Below are 18,570 nucleotides of genomic sequence, written 5' to 3'. Positions count from 1 at the left end.
CCTCTCTAGCTCCAAGACCTGCCTCTCTAAGAAGTCTCACCAGCTCTGTGCCAAGGGAAAGGTCCACCTCTGTTTTGCCAGACTAGCCAAAACTCCCAGAAGGAGCTGCTGAAGGGGGCTAGAAGAATGCTAGAAAAGTATATACTTGGACAGTGTTCAGGAGAGAAATATAGATACTGTCTAGCCAGCAGTGTTGTGCTTGATGTTGCTTACCCTTGACAAAGGTGAATGTAGGGGTCTCATCAGAGCTTTAGGCACATCAGATGTCCATCAGGGAGTAGTCAGTGATGGCCTCTTTTGAGATGTTTGCCGTGGCCTGGCTATACTCTATGCTAGTCCAGTCCTCTGCCCCAAGTATGATGCTGAAGTCCCTGCCAAGTACCAAGCACTCATGAGGATTCAGGGTGCTGAGGTAATCAGCCACCTGCTAATAGATTCACATCATCTCCAGGCAGGGGCAAATCCAGAGGACCCTGCAACCACCATGTCCACTTGCCGTAGGTGTAGAAGGCATCATGAACGCTGTGAGCCCACTGGTCATTCTTAACATTCTGCTTCTTGGGCCCCTTTGTCTCCCATACCAGGGCTTTTACATCTTTGAGGGCCTGGTGGTAGTCCCTCCACCTATCTAGGGTGCACCGCACCCTCTTGTCCGTAGGTCCTCCAGGAGTTCAAGGGAACCATAAATGTCCCCTCTTCTCCACTGCCTCTTGAGTGGTGGCCTCTATGGCAAGGAAAAGCATCACCTTGCCAGACATCTTGGAGGCCACCATGATCTTGGAGGCATCCACTGCTTCTGCCAGAGTTCACACATAGGGTTGCATGTGGAGCACAGCAAGGACCTGAGCCCCCTGGTGATGTTGTGGAAGGTACCCTGGCTGCCCAAAATGGCTTGTGCAGAGAGACAGTGGAGGCACCAGAAAGGGCAGCTGTAGATTTCCCTTCATTTGCCTGAGCATAGCTTCAGGTACTCGTCCAAGCTCTGGAGCCTGCAGACTTGGTGGAAGGCTGGATGGGTGGGGTGCCAGTTAAAGAGGTACCTCTCACCAGGGATGGATCTGATTTGGCCTTCACAGCTGATTTGGCTTTTCCCTTGCCCATCCCCTTTGAGGAAGAGGAAGCAATTGAAGAGCCCTTGCCCCTGTCTTCATTCTGTTTTTCAGCTGCTATGGCTCCATCTGACGGGAGACTGTCCAGGTGAGGCCTCCCTGGTCCCTTCTCCCACACCCTGCTTAACTTTTTTCCTCCTTGTTAGAGGCTGCCAGAGAGGCATCCCCCTCAGGGGGGATCTTGCGCTGCCAAGGCAGTGGGGCAGGGAAGTGTGTGTAGAAGGAGCACTGGGCTCTCCTCTTTGCTTAGGAAAGAGGGAGCTGGCTAGTCAGGAGCATGCATCAAGGGTTTCCTCCTCATAAAAACAGCATGGGGGGTGTGGGTTAAGGCTTAAAGGAAAGTCAAGAGTTTCCATTACCTACTCTCAGCTCCAGAAATCCAGCACAGCTAGCTAGGAGTAGCATGGAGTGGTAACTGGGTAAAATGGACCACTGTTCTGACCATCTGCGCACATCCAGAAGTTCATTAATGCACAGTATTTTCTGCGCGTTTAGTTTAGTACTTGCTTAATGAAGTATTAACTAAATGTGCATTAACTACAGTTACTGCACCGTAGCAGTGGCGCATGGTTTTTTTTGTGATGGTTACTGCACAGTAGCCTAATAACACTGTGCAGTAGCTTATTAGCATGTTTTTTACCGGCATAATACTGCACAGTGTTATTAGGCTACCATGCAGTAAGCGTCTCATGTAGACGCGCCCTCAACGGCACTGCTTAAGATTTTACATTCTTACATATAGATAAACCACCTATCAGGAACAGGGGCCAAATCTTAATGAATTTAGCACAATAATTGGCTAATCCTAGAAAACCATGTATTTCTGGGGGCTTTTCTGGGGACCATGCTACAACTACTCCCCTTCTGCCTCCCCCACCCTGCACTCCTAATTTCTTCTGGTTCTGTATTTCTAACAGATGTTGCCTGGATCATGGAAGTCTATTTGCAATTTCTGCAGGTGGGAATCATGCTCTTTTCTATCACTCTTCTACTCATTAACCACGCTATAACAATGTCACCATCCATGTTTTGAGTCTTTTGCACCCTTATCAGATCTGCTAGATAGCATGTTGTCCCATTTATGGAGCTGGGAATGATTAAAGTATGGAACATTTGTACCTTTGAAGGGACAAATTTACCAGTCCCTCTGTAGTGGAGTGGCAGCTTGACCTGAGTCTTATTACAAACCTCTGAAGTAGGGAACACATGAGATTAGCTAGGCATTTGAAGGTTGGAGTGTGGACTAATGCCACTGAGAATCATGTTTGTCCATTAATAACTAATCACTGCCATTCCATTTTGGTAAGTTTAAATTGATGCATGTCTGAAGTATGTCAGTAGGGCACTGTCGCTGTGGATCATATGGCTAACTAAAGGACTGTGAGCTTCAGAATAGACCATTTAACACCTTTCTCTAGCACTTATTCATGTTAAACAAAAAATGAAAGCAAAACAGGAGAGAGAAATGTTCAGGTGGTTGTGCAGTCAGGCTGGCTGTCTTATTACATGAGTTGACAGATTACTACTAGGCAGGTGGAACTGAAACAGATTAGTACCTTGCATTGTTAATGTATTGGCATATTGTATCACTATTTACAGTTCATCAAATGTTATCATCTAAGAAGTCAGATTGATCTCTTTTTTCCTTATTAATGACAAGCCACAAGTAAAAAAAATCTTGTTGACACAAAGAGCAATAGCAAATGGACTATAAAAGCTTAAAGATCTTTTGTATAAAACTCAATCCTTTAATCTTATTGCCACCTAACAAAAGAATTGTGAACACATCACTTCCCAAAGTTAGAATAAATTAAGCCACAGATATTATACATATCCCATGTTATATGTATCATGAAAATATTTTCTTTAAATAGAGGGCAAGTCTGCATGTTTTAAAATAACTTTTTGTTCATTTAATCACAAAGGAACAACACAATATGTCATAGTATGCATTTCAAAAGGGTTGTTTCTCTTCTGCAAGAGCCACTGTCATCCACAAAATCTGTTTTTACATCTTGTACATGTAATTAAATTGCAGGTACAACCCTGCAGCTGCAAAAATAACTACTTCGTTGTGGTACAGGTGGAGCTACAATCATTCAGATTAGGAACAACTTTTCATTTTACAAATACAAAATGAGGCACATCAAAGTAGCCTCCTGAACACTTACGTGAAACATGGTATAATTCTCTAACATGGCTGAAATGTATGTGTTGTGGGTTTGTTTCTGTAACAATACCGATTATTTTTATTTAAAGAAAGACAATGATGACAAAATAATAATACATCAAGCAATAACAATAATAATGACATGCTGTTCTAAACTAAAAAAAAATTAATACCATTTAAAGGTGCAATCAATATTATATAAAAGAAATCACAAAGCCTTATCATGCATTCTTACGTTACCCATAGTCAAGCTATTTCTTTTGTCTGTCATGTCATAGACATTAGGGCTGAGAGGGACCTCACAAGATCATCAGGTCCAGCCCCCTGCCCAAAGGTCAAGAAGTCAGCTACGGTCAAAGGATCCCAGCAAGGTAAGTGTCCAGGTGTTTCTTAAAAGTGTCCAGAGTAAGTGCTTGCACCACCTCTGGGGGGAGTCTATTCCAGGCCTTGGGGGCTTGGATAGTAAAGAAGTTTTCCCTTACGTCCAGCCTAAAACAGTTTTGCAGGAGTCTGTGACTGCTGGACCTTGTCATTCCCTGGGGCGCTCTGGTGAGCAGGCACTCCCCCAGATCCTGATGTACACCCCGATGTACTTATAAGCAGCCACCAGGTCCCCCCTGAGCCTGTGCTTTTCCAGACGGAAGAGTCTCATGGCTCTCAGCCTCTCTTCATAAGGCCTGTTCTCTTGTCCTCTCATCATGTGTGTGGCTCTCCTTTGGACTCTTTCAAGCTTCTTCAAGTCCCTCCTGAATTGTGGAGCCCAGAATTGGATTCAGTACTCCAGCTGCAGCCTCACCAAGGCCGAGTACAGTGGGAGAGACATTCTGGGTCTTGCTTGAGATGCATTGGTAGATGCAAGCCAGAGTTTTGTTCGCTTTGCTGGCTGCGGTATCACAGTGGTGGCTTACTTTGTTCCAACCGTGGGGTGAAGGCAGCTTCTCTGACAACTTCTGTCAGCTTTGGGCCTGAATACAGACACACATTAACACCTGCATCTAGATGGGATGTCATGGGTATATTACACCTGCATCTAGATGGGATGCCGCATCAGCTATATTCCTGAGTAGGTGCTCAGTGTAGGCATCATTACAATGCCTCCATACAGCAATAGAGGAGGAGAAATTAGTAGCCTGTTAGCCTATAGAAAATGGCTATCCTGGGGCACCTCTGGATGCACACTCACAAGGACATAACTTTCAGTAGCACAGTTTTACCCTTGATTGTTTTTCCAAGGAAATTCTACACTGGACTCATGCAAGTCAGAGCTGTACAACTTCTGGATAGTGGAGGGACTGCATGGTGCACAGGTTGCAGACCCCCGGGGTTTCCCTTGCCCAGCTCTCCCCGACATGTGCAGCCCAGGCAGCTCGGCTCTTTCACTGTGTGTGCAAACAGCACAGACTCACTCACATGTACGTGGTTCCCCACTTGCAGCATGGGCAGCCCAGATTTCCCCCTGCTGCATGTGAAACAGCCTCCTGCCACCCAGCCCCACCTCAGAGCAGAGGTAGAAAGCAGAAACCAAAGAAGGAAAGGGAGCTGGTCACCAGCCACCAGCACAGAAAGGTGGGGGCAGTGGCAGCAGCTGGGCAGGAACTTGGGAGCTGTATGTTAACCCTTTTTGGGTATTTGTATCTGCATCATTACTATGTTAGAAGGATTCCCAGAACTTTTAGTACCATTGTCCTGTAACCTGTGTACTGCAGATACTGTTACTTCTAACGCTACGTCAATTATAGTTATTATCTGTTAACCAATTACACCAAGCCTATCAACATACCTACCTCTACAAACCAAACCTATCACTACATGGCTGTGTTTCTGCTGCAAGGGACAGAACACTCAAAAGTTGCTTTGAAGTCTGTTGGAGTTGAGGATACTTGGCCCAGTGAGGCTCTAGGCACTTACTGAGAACAAATCTCTTCATTACCTACGTTATAGTGGATTGTTAGTTGGTGAAGGACAACAGAACTGACCTCTTTTCAGCATCAGCACTATCAGCCACAGGTAAAATAGCTGTCTTGCCTTCCCTGCACACAGCCTTGTTCACAGGGGACAGAATACTTCCTAAAACCCAGTTGTCAGCTTGATTCTTTTTCTGCATTGAATCACAGGAAGAGAAAAGGGGAGGAAGAAGGGAATAAGGAAAGGTGATACAGAGGGTGCGGGGCAACTGAAATAAGAGGGCAATGGAAAAAGAGGTCAAGCCGAAGAATCTTGTGGAATGAGAAGAGCTCTGGGAATCAGGATGAGGAAAAGGTCTGTCAGGCTGGGACTGGAAACAGGGAAGACATTGTAATGGAAGCCAGAGTAGAAGAAGGCCTGGTAGGGTAAAACGTTTAGGATAAGGGGTAGGAGTCATTTGTCTGTGGGGGTACACTGAGGTTGAATGAAGAGGCTGGGGAAGGAGAAGGCAGTTGGGAGTGGGGACAGTGGATATGGGATGGTGACACTGGACAAGGAGCCAGAAGAAGGGATGCCAGGTCTGGGTGAACCAGGCAACAGGGACTGGACGTATAGACTGGGACTTGTGCAGGGCACCCAAACAGAAAGACAAGAACTGGTTGGGCAAGAAGCCTACAGCTAGCATGACAAACATGCATAACAGAGATAGTAATGGGTAGGCATGGAGAAACATATTAGGAAAAAGAACAGGAGGTGAGGAGAGAGGTGGGCAGGATTGGAGTGGAGAAATAAAAGGACCCAAGCCTAAGGTTCAGAAGAATCTTACCTACTAGGGAACACTCCCCTCCAGAGCCCCTCCACTGTCTCCCCATTTTACCACCCGTCTGCTGCCAGCAAGTGTCTGTGAAACCGAAAGGGAAAATGTGGGGCTTGCTCCTTTCTAATGTGGGCCCACATAAGGGACCTGTAATAAAGAGCCAGAGGGCTCCTATTATTTTAAGAGAGAGCTACAGCAAACTAAGCTGGCTCTAGGCAGGCTGGTAGCTAATACACAGGCTAACTGCTTGTAAACCATCTACCAGCTTACAGGCAGACCTGTAGTTACATGGTAAGAAGGGTTTCTACATGTCAGGAACAAAAGGAATGTCAAGGAAAGTGTGGGTCCCTTACTGAATTGGGCAGGCATCCTAGTGACAGATGATGAGGAAAAGGCTGAAATGCTCAATGCCTTTTTCACCTTAGTCTTCACAGACAAGGTCAGCTCCCAGACTACTATACCTGGAGGCACAGTTTGGGGAGGAGGTGAGCAGCCCTGTCTGGTGAAAGAACAGGGTAGGTACTATTTAGAAAAGCTGGACATGTAGAAGACCATGGAGTGGGATGCAATGCATCCAAGAGTGCTGAGGGAGTTGGCTGATGTGATTGTAGAGTTGCTGGCCATTATCTCTGAAAACTCATGGTGACTGGGAGAGGTCCCAAACAACTGGAAAAAGGCAAATATAGTGCCTATATTTAAGAAAGGGAAGAGGAGAATCCGGGGAACTGCAGACTTTCAGCCTTACCTCAGTCCCTAGAAAACTCATGGAGCAGGTCCTCAATCTATTTCTAAGCACTTGGAGGAGAAGACAGTGTTTAGGAACAGTCAGCATGAATTCACCAAGGGTAAGTCATGTCTGACTAATCTGATTGCCATCTATGATGAGGTGACTGGCTCTGTAGAAGTAGGGAAATCAGTAGATGTAATATACCTTGACTTTATTTGGCAAAGATTTTGATACCATCTCCCACAGCATTCTTGCAAGCAAGCTGAGGAAGTATGTGTTGGTTGGACGAAAGAACTGTAATAGAACTGAAAGAACTGGATAGAAAGCTGGCTAGATTGTTGGGCTCAATGGGTAGTAATCAATAGTTCAGTGTCTAACTGGCAGCCAGGCTCAGCCCAGGAGCCGTTTTTGTTCAATATCTTCATTAACAATCTGGAAGATGGGATGGATTGCACCCTCAGCAAGTTTGCAGATAACACCAATCTGGGGGGGTGTAGTAGATACAATGGAGGGTAGGGCTAGGATTCAGAGTGACCTTTAGGTTTAAGGGAGGTTTAAGTTGGATATTAGGAAAAACGTTCTCACTGGGAGAGTGGTGAAGTACTGGAACAGGTTACCTATAGAGGTAGTGGAATCTCCATCCTTGGAGGTTTTCAAGGCTCAGCTTGACAAGCCCTGGCTGGAATGATCTGGTTGGGGTTGGTCTGGCTTTGAGCATGGGTTTGGACTAGATGACCTCTGAGATCTCTCCAAACCCTAATTTTCTATGATTCTGTAGTAGTGGCTGCCCTGAGTGGGGAGGGAATAACTCTCCCCAGGGGACAGTCACAGAGCAACAAGCTGCAAAGAGATCTAGTATATAGACAGCTCAGAAACCCAGAGCTGCTGTCAGCTGAAACAAGAGACTCTAAAATCTGGAAACAAGATGCCTACAGGGAAGTAGGACCCAGTTTTGAGGGGAGCGTAGTGGTTCAGCCAGGGAGCTGATGCTTATGTTGAAGCGCAATCAGTGGAGAGTCTATGTTGCAACCAGAGGGCTTGTTCTTTTGTTATATTTTACTGGTGGGCCAGTTTAGGACTAGACAGGGAGGTCCCAATAGTGACTGAGGGTCACAGCACTCAAGGAAAGTGGAGACCAGGGACGGGGGCCCAGAGCCCAAGAAGGGGTGAGACTAGAGCTGGCATAGTGGGCCTAGGCAAAAAGCCCCAGCAAGAGAAAAGGGGCAGATGAGGCCCCAACAAGGATACAGAGGCCTGGAGAAACATGATATTGAATGGGGGGCTGAATGCCCACTGCAGTGATTAACTAGTAACACTTAGAAGGCATCGACATGTCTGTAGGGGAGGTTGGAGATCACAAAATTAGTCCTTAAGGCAGGGGTAAGCAAAATAAAGCCTGCAGGCCAAATTCAGCCCACCAACCGACTGGATCTAATCCATGGCTGCTGAGCTGAACATGCTTTCACTGAGATAGCCCTGGCCATGCTCCTATCCACGTCAGTTCTGGCAGACCTGTTCCTGGTGCTACTCTGCTCCCCTTGTCTTCAGTGGGAGCCACCTGGCTCTGGCTGTGGCTCTCCCCCTCCCCCCTGCCACCCACCCAGAGCAGTGCAGCTGGAGCTGGAGCTGGAGCTGGGGCAGAGCAGAAGCAGGAGGAGGAGCCACTGCTGGAGGTCAGGGGATCACAGCAGCATCCAACTGGCTGCAGCCCCACCAGAAGCTGTGCACTGGCTGGGGCTGCAGCCTGTGAGGTTATTCTGCTCCCTTTGCCTCCAGCTGCAACTCCTGTTTCTGCTCCTGCCCCTGCTGTGCCACTGAGTGGGGAGGAGCTTCAGCCAGGCGCCTTCTGTCCCACGGGGGCAGCCGTGGACTGGGCAAGCTCTGCTGCATATGTCCCCCCCCACCTCCTCTTCCTCCCTTCTCTCACCCCTAGCTAGCTCTGCTGCACATACCCCCTATCCCCCCACCCCTATACACACTCCCCACAGGACAGGGCATGCAGGGAGCAGATCGTGCCCGTCCCACTCCTGAGCACTGCTCCCCACCTGCCAAAGTCCCATAGGGAGTTTTGGTGAATTGTTGCACAAGGGGTGTGGGGAGGGGGAAGGTGCTGATCCAGCCCACAACAGCTCATCAAAACTTCCTTTATCATCCTTGGACCCAAATAATTTCCCACTCTTTCATTAACGTGACTAGTGCCGTAGAGCACAGATGGGACAGGAGGGCCCACTAAGTGTTTGGAGGGCAGGATGGAGAGCAGTGGGGTTTGGGAGGAACCCAATGACAGCTAGTAGATAAGAACTTGCTCTGGGACCTTGGGCACCCTCCCTTTATCCTAGTAACAATAACAGTAAGGTGTAGCAGGAAAGAGGGCAAAAGAGGGTGGGTACCCAGAGCCAGAGCCAAACAGGTGCTGCATGGCCAGCAGGGGGCATCATGGCCACCAGGGGAATCACAGTCACCCTTAGGGTCTGGTCTTGTTACAGGACCCCAGAGAAGATGACAACCTACTATTACTGTACATTAGCTGATATGGCAGAGATGCATGCAAAGAATCTAAAAGTTTCAATGATTGTGATGAACTATGATGATGATGAAATTTCAGTGATGACGATGAACTGAATTCATGGCACAAGCGGGGTGCGCTGGGGCTCCTTTAATTTTGCAGGTTCCCCCATACCCCTCTCCCCCACTGCTAATTGGTGTAGAGGCCCCACTTACGGCTTGCTGCTGATCAGTGGGAAGTGAAAACTGTGGTTTTAAATATGGCGCTATTTTGGCTTTCTGCCACTAATTGGCTGAGGGGCCGCAGACAGCCCTACTGTTTGCTGGTGACTGAAGGGGAGGCAAAAACAGCACCATGTTTAAAACCACAGTTTTAGCTTCCCTGCCAAACAGGAGGGAGTGGCAGGGTCCTTGACTAATCAGCATTAGTGGGGAGCAACAGGCAAGAGGCAAGGTGCGCAAGGAAGAACATGCAAGGTTAAAAGAGCCGCCATGCAGCCTACTTCCACTATGAATTTGGTAGGTCCCTAACTATGGGGTAGAGTACCACATGATGGAAATGCTGAGGGGGGTTGGTTTTCTTTTCTAAAAACTGAAAAAATAGTGCACAAAAATACAAAAACATACTCACATTTTAAAGCCAAGCTTAAAAAGGAAGTTAGGCATGCCAAACTCGATGCCAGACTGAGTGACCTTAATTTAGCTCTTTAGTAAAATATGTATTATGGATGCAATCTTTAACTATATAACCATGTACTATTTTTATCACAATGTCTCTTCCTAACTTATTGTGTTAAATAAAGATTAGCTAGTTCTGGGTCAGGGTTGCATAAGATCCCTACCTCATTTGTTGTATAAGTTGGAAAGTGTATAGTGAATGAAGTAAGAGATTGCGGAAAGTTAAGAAAGGGCAAGTGAGTTGAATGCTTCCCTGAAGAATTAAATTCTATTCCTGGCTCTGCCACAGAGTTCCTATGTGATGCTGGGCAAATCACTAGAATCAAACTATTCACATGCATCCATTCAGTCTGTGCTCTTTCTTTTTACTGAAGTGCTATCCCAAGCAATTACAGTACCATCAGAAAGCAAGAACAGGGTATCCTTCAGCAGGTCTTTGGTAGAGCAGGTATTTGATAGTCTTGAATGTCCACATACTTTTTTAAGCAGGGAAGATTTTACTAACATAATATTTTAAATTTTTGTATTGTCTAACTAGTTTTAAATTAAGGATAAACAATGCTATTGCTATTCAGTAATATTTCTTGCTGCAGTAGTAACCCTATAACTGTTTAAGCCTCACTGGCACAATTATATATTGTATATTAAAGCAAATATGATACACTCAAATTCCTCAAATCAGGATATTTCTGGGACCCACTGTATTCTATTGGAGCTCCAGAAAAATCCTTTTATCTTAGGATGTATTGGAAAGGACTGGTGCTTCCTGGAATCATGAGTTGGTGTGATCATGACCATTGTCTTTTGATTCAGTGAGTCAGAAAGAGTATTTTTGGAACTTGGACCTTTAGATACTCACAGACCATAGAAACTGCTATGTTAATACAAGGAAGAACCTACATGTGTGCCATAAAGAGATACAGAGACAATCTTATGCACACCAAGGGAGCAAAGTGTATTTTAAAATTCCTCCCCATCATTTTCTTCCACAAATGAGTCAGTTCCCACTTCCTCGTAGTCCTTCTCCAAGGCGGACAAGTCTTCTCGGGCCTCTGCAAACTCCCCTTCTTCCATGCCTTCTCCGACGTACCAGTGCACAAATGCTCTCTTGGCATACATCAGATCAAACTTGTGGTCCAGCCTTGCCCAGGCCTCAGCAATGGCTGTGGTGTTGCTTAGCATGCAGACAGCACGCTGCACCTGCGCCAGGTCTCCTCCAGGAGTTATTGTGGGAGGCTGGTAATTTATGCCAACCTGGAAGTAGGAAAAGTAAGATTGATAAGGGAAAAAAAAGGAAGAAGGAAAAGAAGAGAAAGGAAGAAAAGAGAGAAAAAACACAAGTAAAAAAAACATGTAGGAAGCATTGAATAACTTCATATGTGATTGTGAAGAGTGGATGACTTACAATATTGATATTATCCTAATGGTAAGTGCCATCCATAGAAACATTCCATTCACAACCAATATCCAGGAAACCAGAGAGGGAAACAGAAATTGGGCACAGGACTACAAATGAGGGTGTAACAGTGTTCAGTAGAGCACTGTTTTAACTGCCTGCCTCATTTTTTCTCCCTTAACACATACTGGTACCATACTTGCCTTTTTTGTTTTTTACTCCTGATGCAAAATTGAGAATAAACTTTCATCTAGCTCTTCCATATGAGCTAACACAGAAAGCATTTTCCACCTGTACATATTCACACTCAATATGCATCAATATGGATTATCTGGATTCACTGCTGATGTCAGCATGGATCTGAAAATGATGTCTATTAGAGCTTCCCACAACCAGAAGCAAGTACCGCGCACTTATACTGAGCTGTTCAAGACTAGAAGCTATCTTTATAAAAAGAAATTTCATCGACAAAGCAATTATATTCATGCTTCATTTACTCAGAATGTATTCATTTGTTTTGTTTTTTAAATAGAACCTTTTGTTTTGATTGTTTAGGTTTCCCAACAGTTTCTAAGGACTTTAAGTATTAAAAAAAAAGTTGGCATTTCCCAAACTGCCAAACAGCTCATGCTTTGGAGGTTGTGTCAAAATTCCAAAGGAGCCACACACACTACTAACAGTTCACTTCTCTCTTCAGTGAAAACAGAAGAGGTGAAACCACACTTAAGTCTAGACACACAATGCATCTTTACTAAAAAGGGCAGTACACTTTTGCTTCCATCACCTTGAAGCCTGTGGGACACCAGTCCACAAACTGGATGGTTCTCTTGGTCTTGATGGCAGCAATAGCTACGTTGACATCTTTGGGGACCACATCACCCCGATACAGCATGCAGCAGGCCATGTACTTCCCATGCCGTGGGTCACACTTCACCATCTGGTTGTTGGGCTCAAAGCAGGAACTGGTGATTTCTGCTACAGACAGCTGCTCATGGTAGGCCCTCTCAGAGGACAGGATGGGTGCATAGGTCACCAGGGGAAAGTGGATGCGTGGGTAGGGCACCAAGTTGGTCTGAAATTCTGTCAGATCCACATTGAGCGCGCCATCAAAGCGCAGAGAGGCCGTGATTGAAGAGACTATCTGGCTGATGAGGCGGTTAAGGTTGGTGTAAGTGGGACGTTCAATGTCCAGGTTGCGGCGGCAGATGTCATAGATGGCCTCATTGTCCACCATGAAGGCACAATCTGAGTGCTCCAGGGTGGTGTGGGTGGTCAGGATGGAGTTGTAGGGCTCCACTACAGCAGTAGAGACTTGAGGGGCAGGATAGATGGCAAACTCCAGTTTGGATTTCTTGCCATAGTCCAGGGAGAGCCGTTCCATCAACAAGGAAGTGAATCCAGATCCTGTGCCCCCACCAAAGCTGTGGAAAATCAGGAATCCCTGCAGCCCAGAGCAGGCATCAGCCTGAAAAACAAGAGAGAATGCAAGGAATCATTCTGCATCTCTAAGACTCCTATGACTCCATCCTCAGACTGAATCTGAAACATCTGTACCCAACACACAGCACAGAGTTCAGCAGGGAATTTCCTAGGAAAAGTCCCAATTTTTGAAGGGGGTTGGAGCCATAGGGTGATAACTCTAAGTTGCAGAAACCTTATTTCATGGCCTCTGTCTGAGTAGCCATCCACCAGGAGCTGACCTGTGTTCCCAGGACCTGACAGTCTCTATTCTGAGCCAATGACCTCAGTGGGACTAAAACAAGAAGTGATATCAACCACCTCTGCCACCAACCCCACTTCTCATTTACAATGTACTGACACTTACCAGTTTACGGATACGATCCAATGCCATGTCGATTCTGTCTTTGCCAATAGTATAGTGGCCACGGGCATAGTTATTAGCTGCATCCTCTTTTCCAGTGATCAACTGTTCTGGGTGAAAAAGCTGTCGGTAAGTGCCAGTCCTCACCTCATCTGTCCAAGAAAGAACAACCGCAAGGTTTTTTTAATATGCCATAGAGACCCTAAATAACAGACCTTTGTATTGGCAAGAACATGAAAAAAGAGGTCTGAATGCTACAAAATATGTTGACTCTGGTAAAAAGTTGTGTTGCTAAGATAAGGTGCACTAAGTTCCAGAGGCAAATATAAAAGTGGCCTTTCAAGCCACTACAACAGCTACTCTGTGGTAGCAATATGCTAATTTACAGTATGATGGTTGTGTCCAAACATGGAAGTTGTCAAAAGAGGGGAGATTTGCAGGAGTAAAATGCTGGTTTCCCAGAAAAGGAAGAGGGAATCTCAGGATCCATCCTACGCCGCCCCCGCCCCATGCCTTTATTCCTCTGTCTGTGATCTTTGCTGGAGAAAAGAAGCACTCAGATAGCAAAGGCAACTATTACCACAAACAGGAGCAGATATTCATGAAGAGAGGTACAGTAGACATGTTGTTGGAGCTATTGAGCTATAGTAAACTCTTGTCTTGGTTGATTGCAAGGCAGGGTATCTATAGCCAGGTATAATCAGTGTTATCACCTTCTCCCACCAGAAGCTGTAATCCCCCTTGAGAGATGATACGGTCCTTGCAAGTTTCTGTTTTTAAAGGCCTGAAATAGCCTATGTGTTCCTGATTATAGAGTTATCCTTAATCTTTTCAGTTTTCTAGGATTTATTTTGTACTCACCTACAACAGTTTGCTCCAAATCCACCATAATTGCCCGTGGCACATGTTTTCCTGTGCCTGTTTCTCTGAAAAAAGTGGCAAAGGAGTCATCATTGTAGGGCTGATCATTGAAGGTACCATCTGGTTGAATACCATGTTCCAGACAGAAAAGTTCCCAGCATGCATTGCCGATCTGAACTCCAGCCTGGCCAACATGAACAGAGATGCACTCACGCTATGGAGAGAAAAGAGAAGAGGTCAAAAAAATTAGTGCACATTATTTTTTCTCCTTTCAAATAGTCATATGAGCTTGGCTTACCTGCATTCGGAAATCCCAATCCAAATTCTCAATTTGATTTGATTTGATTTGATTTGGAGTTCCCAACCTTGCCTACATAACAGAAACTAATGTACACAGAGACCTAGAAAACTGTGGTCTAGCCACTGTTTTTCACATTCAATACAAGTTGCAACTCTTATTTACTAGTAATAGAGTGAATGTATGTTGTGGCAGAACTAATCTGGAACTGTGCACATGCATGTCTGTATACACCAGACATATGCCTGTAAAAACAGAAAAATGTTTGCAGGTATGTAAAATGCTGCCTTAAGGATTGTGATAGATTCAAGATGAGGTGCATGTGCCAGGCTCATTTATTTTATCCTTGGCTAGTACCCAGCACATGTACAATATTTTCTAAATAATGCCATCAACACATTCTGACCATGGAATCAAATATATTTAACTTATTTTTATAGTGGTCATGTCATGTCAGCTAAATATTTAATGAGAGCAAGCTAAAACACAAAATAAAATAATTGGATGCTGACAGAAATAAATGTGGTATTTATTGTGTACCATAAATGTGATACTGTGAATTCAAAGGGGACCTCTGAGAAGCACATATTCAAACATAAGACCTTGGAGAACATTTCCCGGCCAGTCATAAGATATGTCTCTTCACTATGGAGCTAATTTAAATTATCTACATTCAAATTACTTCTCCACTTTGGCAGTGTATTCACCTATATGTGGCACTAAAATTTCTGGGGATGAGTTTTCTCCCATGAGTTTTTGCACTGCAGGAAGCCAAGATTTTTTTTATGAAATCTTTCCATGTAAATTGTTAAAGAACTTGTCTGTCCTTCCTGAGCACACATATAGAAAGGCACTAGAAGACAAGAAACATTTGAACAAAACTAGCCCTTGTCTACACTCCGGAGTGCCCATACAAGCAGCTGATGAGTTATGATCAGGGCAGATCCAGGGTGGTGAACTTGTGCACTTGCACCCCACTTTGATTCTTGCTCCACCCAAATTTAAAACCAACAGCCTGTCAGTGGTAGCAGCATTTCAAGTCAGGCAGTGCTGTGGGAGTCAATTGACTTCCTGGCTTATTACGATCTAACTGATCCCTTCTAAACCCTTCATTCCAAGGGTGTTAATGACCCTCTCTTCTTCTTAATGAGACTGATGTTCCATCAATCAAGCTATCCTTTGTTCTACTGTTTTTCTAATGATTTTTTTGCTTCAATCTTAAATGGAACAAGAGAGCCCTAGGCCCCTAACATATTAGTAATGCTTCTAGTTTATTTTTAACTGGAGGAAAAAATGGTGTTTTATATGTAATGATGCACCTCACCATCTGCACCTCCCTTTTCCAAATTCTAGGTCTGCCCATGTTTATGATAAATTGAGCTACACCACCTGAAAGGGTAGGCTAGCTGAATTTAAAAACACATTAGTTATAAGAGTTTTTTGTGTGGACAGAACCAGAATTAGAGGCAAAACTCAAGCTGCAACTCAGGTTAACTTTGGAATGAAGATAACCCTTTAACTAACTGGCCTTATATGATCTACCAATAACATAAGAAGCTCTGAACATCAGTAACTCATTTAAATACAGCTTATACTGAAATTCAGTTTGAATAAATGTCATCAGGGACTTTACGTTGTGATCTGATATTTTCTTGGCATACAAATAAAATTATAAAGATTTTTTCCTAATTGCCAGGATTTCAGCCTAGGATTTGGCAATCAAGCCAATTTCTTTCTTATGCAGATTAAGCCTTCTGTTAGACCTGTACAACTCCACTAAAGTCACCAGCATATCACTTAAAGCATAATTTAACCTGAAGAATCTCTCTTGTTTATAACAAGACCATTACCTACAAATAGCAATAAAGTCCCAATTCTGTAAGATGATCTGTCACTGCAATGGTAGAGGTCAAAGAAGAATGAGGAATCCTGGGGGTAACTAGAGTTGTCACATTACCACTTCCTCAGTTCCCTTCTTTTCCATATAACCAGATAGGGGCTTCCCATACTGTATCTGTTCAGTGGCCTAGCATCCTATCCAGCAGTGGTTAATACAAACTATAAAAGAGAAGAAATTCAGAGGAATGAGCTTACTGTAGAAGTTGTTTTGGAACAACCTGCTCACAAGGAAAGTTTCTTCTTAACTTTGATACTATGACTTTAGCATGGAGAAGCTATTCGCAAAAGGTTATCTGCAGTATACTCAATCCATATCGATAGGAGCTCCAGTCAAAAAAAGCAAAAGTAGGTTCTACCTCCCTTTTTTATCTCTTAGAGTAAGACATCTCAGTGTACGTGATGGTTAACGCAGGCTACTAGGGTCTGCACACCAGACAATACAGCACATAATGGGTTCAGGATTTTTTTTAACTAGTGAGCAGTAAACCACACTTATCCTTATTTATGAGGAATTCTTTCCAGCAAGACCTTTAACCACAGACTTCTACATTGAACAGATGTGAATTTTGCTACCAAGAGAATATGATAGCTATTTCTATGTCACTGGTACACTAGTCTGGTTGTAGTCTCTAAGCAAGAGTTTGGTGCCCAGAAAACAAACATATGTTCCAGAGACTCATTTTTTCCTTGGAAGTTTCCTGGGCACATGTTTCTAGAGTCAAAGACAATGCATGCTGTGTGGTCTCAAAGGTATCACATACTCTCTCAGACTTAACGGGGTCTCTGTGATACTGAAGGATGACAAACTGGAAGTGGATTCATTTTATGAAACCTGTTAACCATATCTTAGATTTTCAAAACACAGGCTTGCTAAGAATTAATGTTTTCTTTTTTATTTTCATTCATACCAGATTTTTTGGAGGGGTTTGGTGAGAGTAAGCGTTATATAATGTAATATCTAATTTTTGGTTTCTTGTCCTTGCCTGTTTCTAATGTTAGACAGAGCATCTTATACAAAGTTTTCAATATGATAGCTCATTTTTCAAAAAAGGAAAAACCTCTGCTAAATTTGGATGAAAGCAAGAGTTGTTTTCTGGCCATATATTTTCCCTCTGTCTCCTCACAAAAGTGAAGCCTGCTTTGGAGAATTATTCATTTCATAATAGGATGTGTCTCTCATAAAAACTGCAGATCTTTTACTACTCCCCAAATAAGATACTGTTCCTTTCCTTCTGCCTTTAAGATAACTCCCTCCTGTAACTTCCAGTGTCAGAACTGGTCTGCATCAATTCTCATACTGTCCCACACTATCTTCCATTTGGAAACGCTCTGAGAAAAGGAAAAATAGCAACAGAAAAGAAACTTGAAACTATGTTTTCAAATAAATGGCTTGAGAACTGGTCTGAGAGTGAACATTTCTGAGAGTGAAAAGCGAGTACCTACCTCAGAGTTTCTAGCAGAGTAACTCATTTCTATAGACTATTTAAACCCTGCTCTTGGCTCCAAACTCATATTTAGAATTATCATTGCTGGCAATCCAAGGCTCACATTTGTTCCCATGAATTGTATCCACACTACAGTATAATAAACCAGCCCCTGTAGTCTTCAGATGTTTAGAGCACAATCTAATTTAAGCTTCAGGTCTATTAAAAAGGGTTCTTATCCTTTGGATTAATCTGTTGGATTATATTTACTACAGCAAGTTCATGTATGTGTTTAGATCTATCTAGGTAGATGGTAGTTCATCATCAAAACAAAGCCTTGTACTATCAACGATTATAATTTGAGCCCAGAATGGATGGGAATTAACTAGGAGAGATTTCTGTTTCATGGAAGAGTGTGCCATTGCCAAATGTAAGCATGAATGTTCTCGTGGAATAATGGTTCATTCTATCATGCATAGTGAAGAAGGAAAGAAATGGGAGAGTTTCTATTTCAATAGACTCTGAATCCAGACTTTTAACAATTTATTTTTCAGGATTTTGTTTTGAATGGGGTTGCTTCCCATTCTCTTGAACATCCAGGCCATGATTCTCACTTAACTAATGGCCCTCTGGCAAACCAAAGGGGCCTTACAGTGGGCATAAACTACTTTTGCATCTACTTTAAGACCCCCTTACACTGACAGAAGTACATAAAGTGGCTTTAGTTTAAATGAGAATTGGAAATAGGGTGTAAAATGAAGACCAGTACAGAAGTTAACAACAATCATGAAAAATAAACATTTCAGTACTGTTTTGAAATGGTGGTGCCATAGCTCCTCATACTTAGAAATATTTTCTAGAATCCTATATAGTCTCATTGTACGAGAACTACACTGTAATATTAAAATAAAAACCAAAATGACAAGTGGCAGGCACTAAGTAATTAAAAATGACAAGAC

At 43.8% G+C, this 18,570-nt stretch overlaps 1 protein-coding gene across 3 annotated transcripts in view; it reads right to left on the bottom strand.

Annotated features, from left to right (window-relative positions):
- Window positions 1–2,872: 2,872 nt before the first annotated feature.
- The window catches only part of LOC149866380 (tubulin alpha-8 chain-like), a 21,920-nt gene continuing 6,222 nt past the window's right edge, over window positions 2,873–18,570 (bottom strand). For all 3 annotated transcript variants that reach the window (XM_090043491.1, XM_090043489.1, XM_090043488.1), the window contains 4 exons: window positions 13,991–14,204; window positions 13,133–13,281; window positions 12,092–12,772; window positions 2,873–11,165 (listed from right to left, as the gene is read on the bottom strand). In XM_090043491.1, coding sequence (XP_089899617.1) covers window positions 10,872–11,165; window positions 12,092–12,772; window positions 13,133–13,281; window positions 13,991–14,204 — 1,338 coding nt within the window. In that variant the 3' untranslated portion in view covers window positions 2,873–10,871. The remainder of the gene's footprint in view (window positions 11,166–12,091; window positions 12,773–13,132; window positions 13,282–13,990; window positions 14,205–18,570) is intronic.

The sequence above is a fragment of the Crocodylus siamensis genome, chromosome 4 (genome assembly GCF_052110815.1).
Source record: "Crocodylus siamensis isolate JL-2025a chromosome 4, ASM5211081v1, whole genome shotgun sequence".
Lineage (NCBI taxonomy): Eukaryota > Metazoa > Chordata > Crocodylia > Crocodylidae > Crocodylus > Crocodylus siamensis.
Note: the sequence above shows the minus strand (reverse complement) of the source record. Positions and strands in the feature narration are given on the sequence as shown.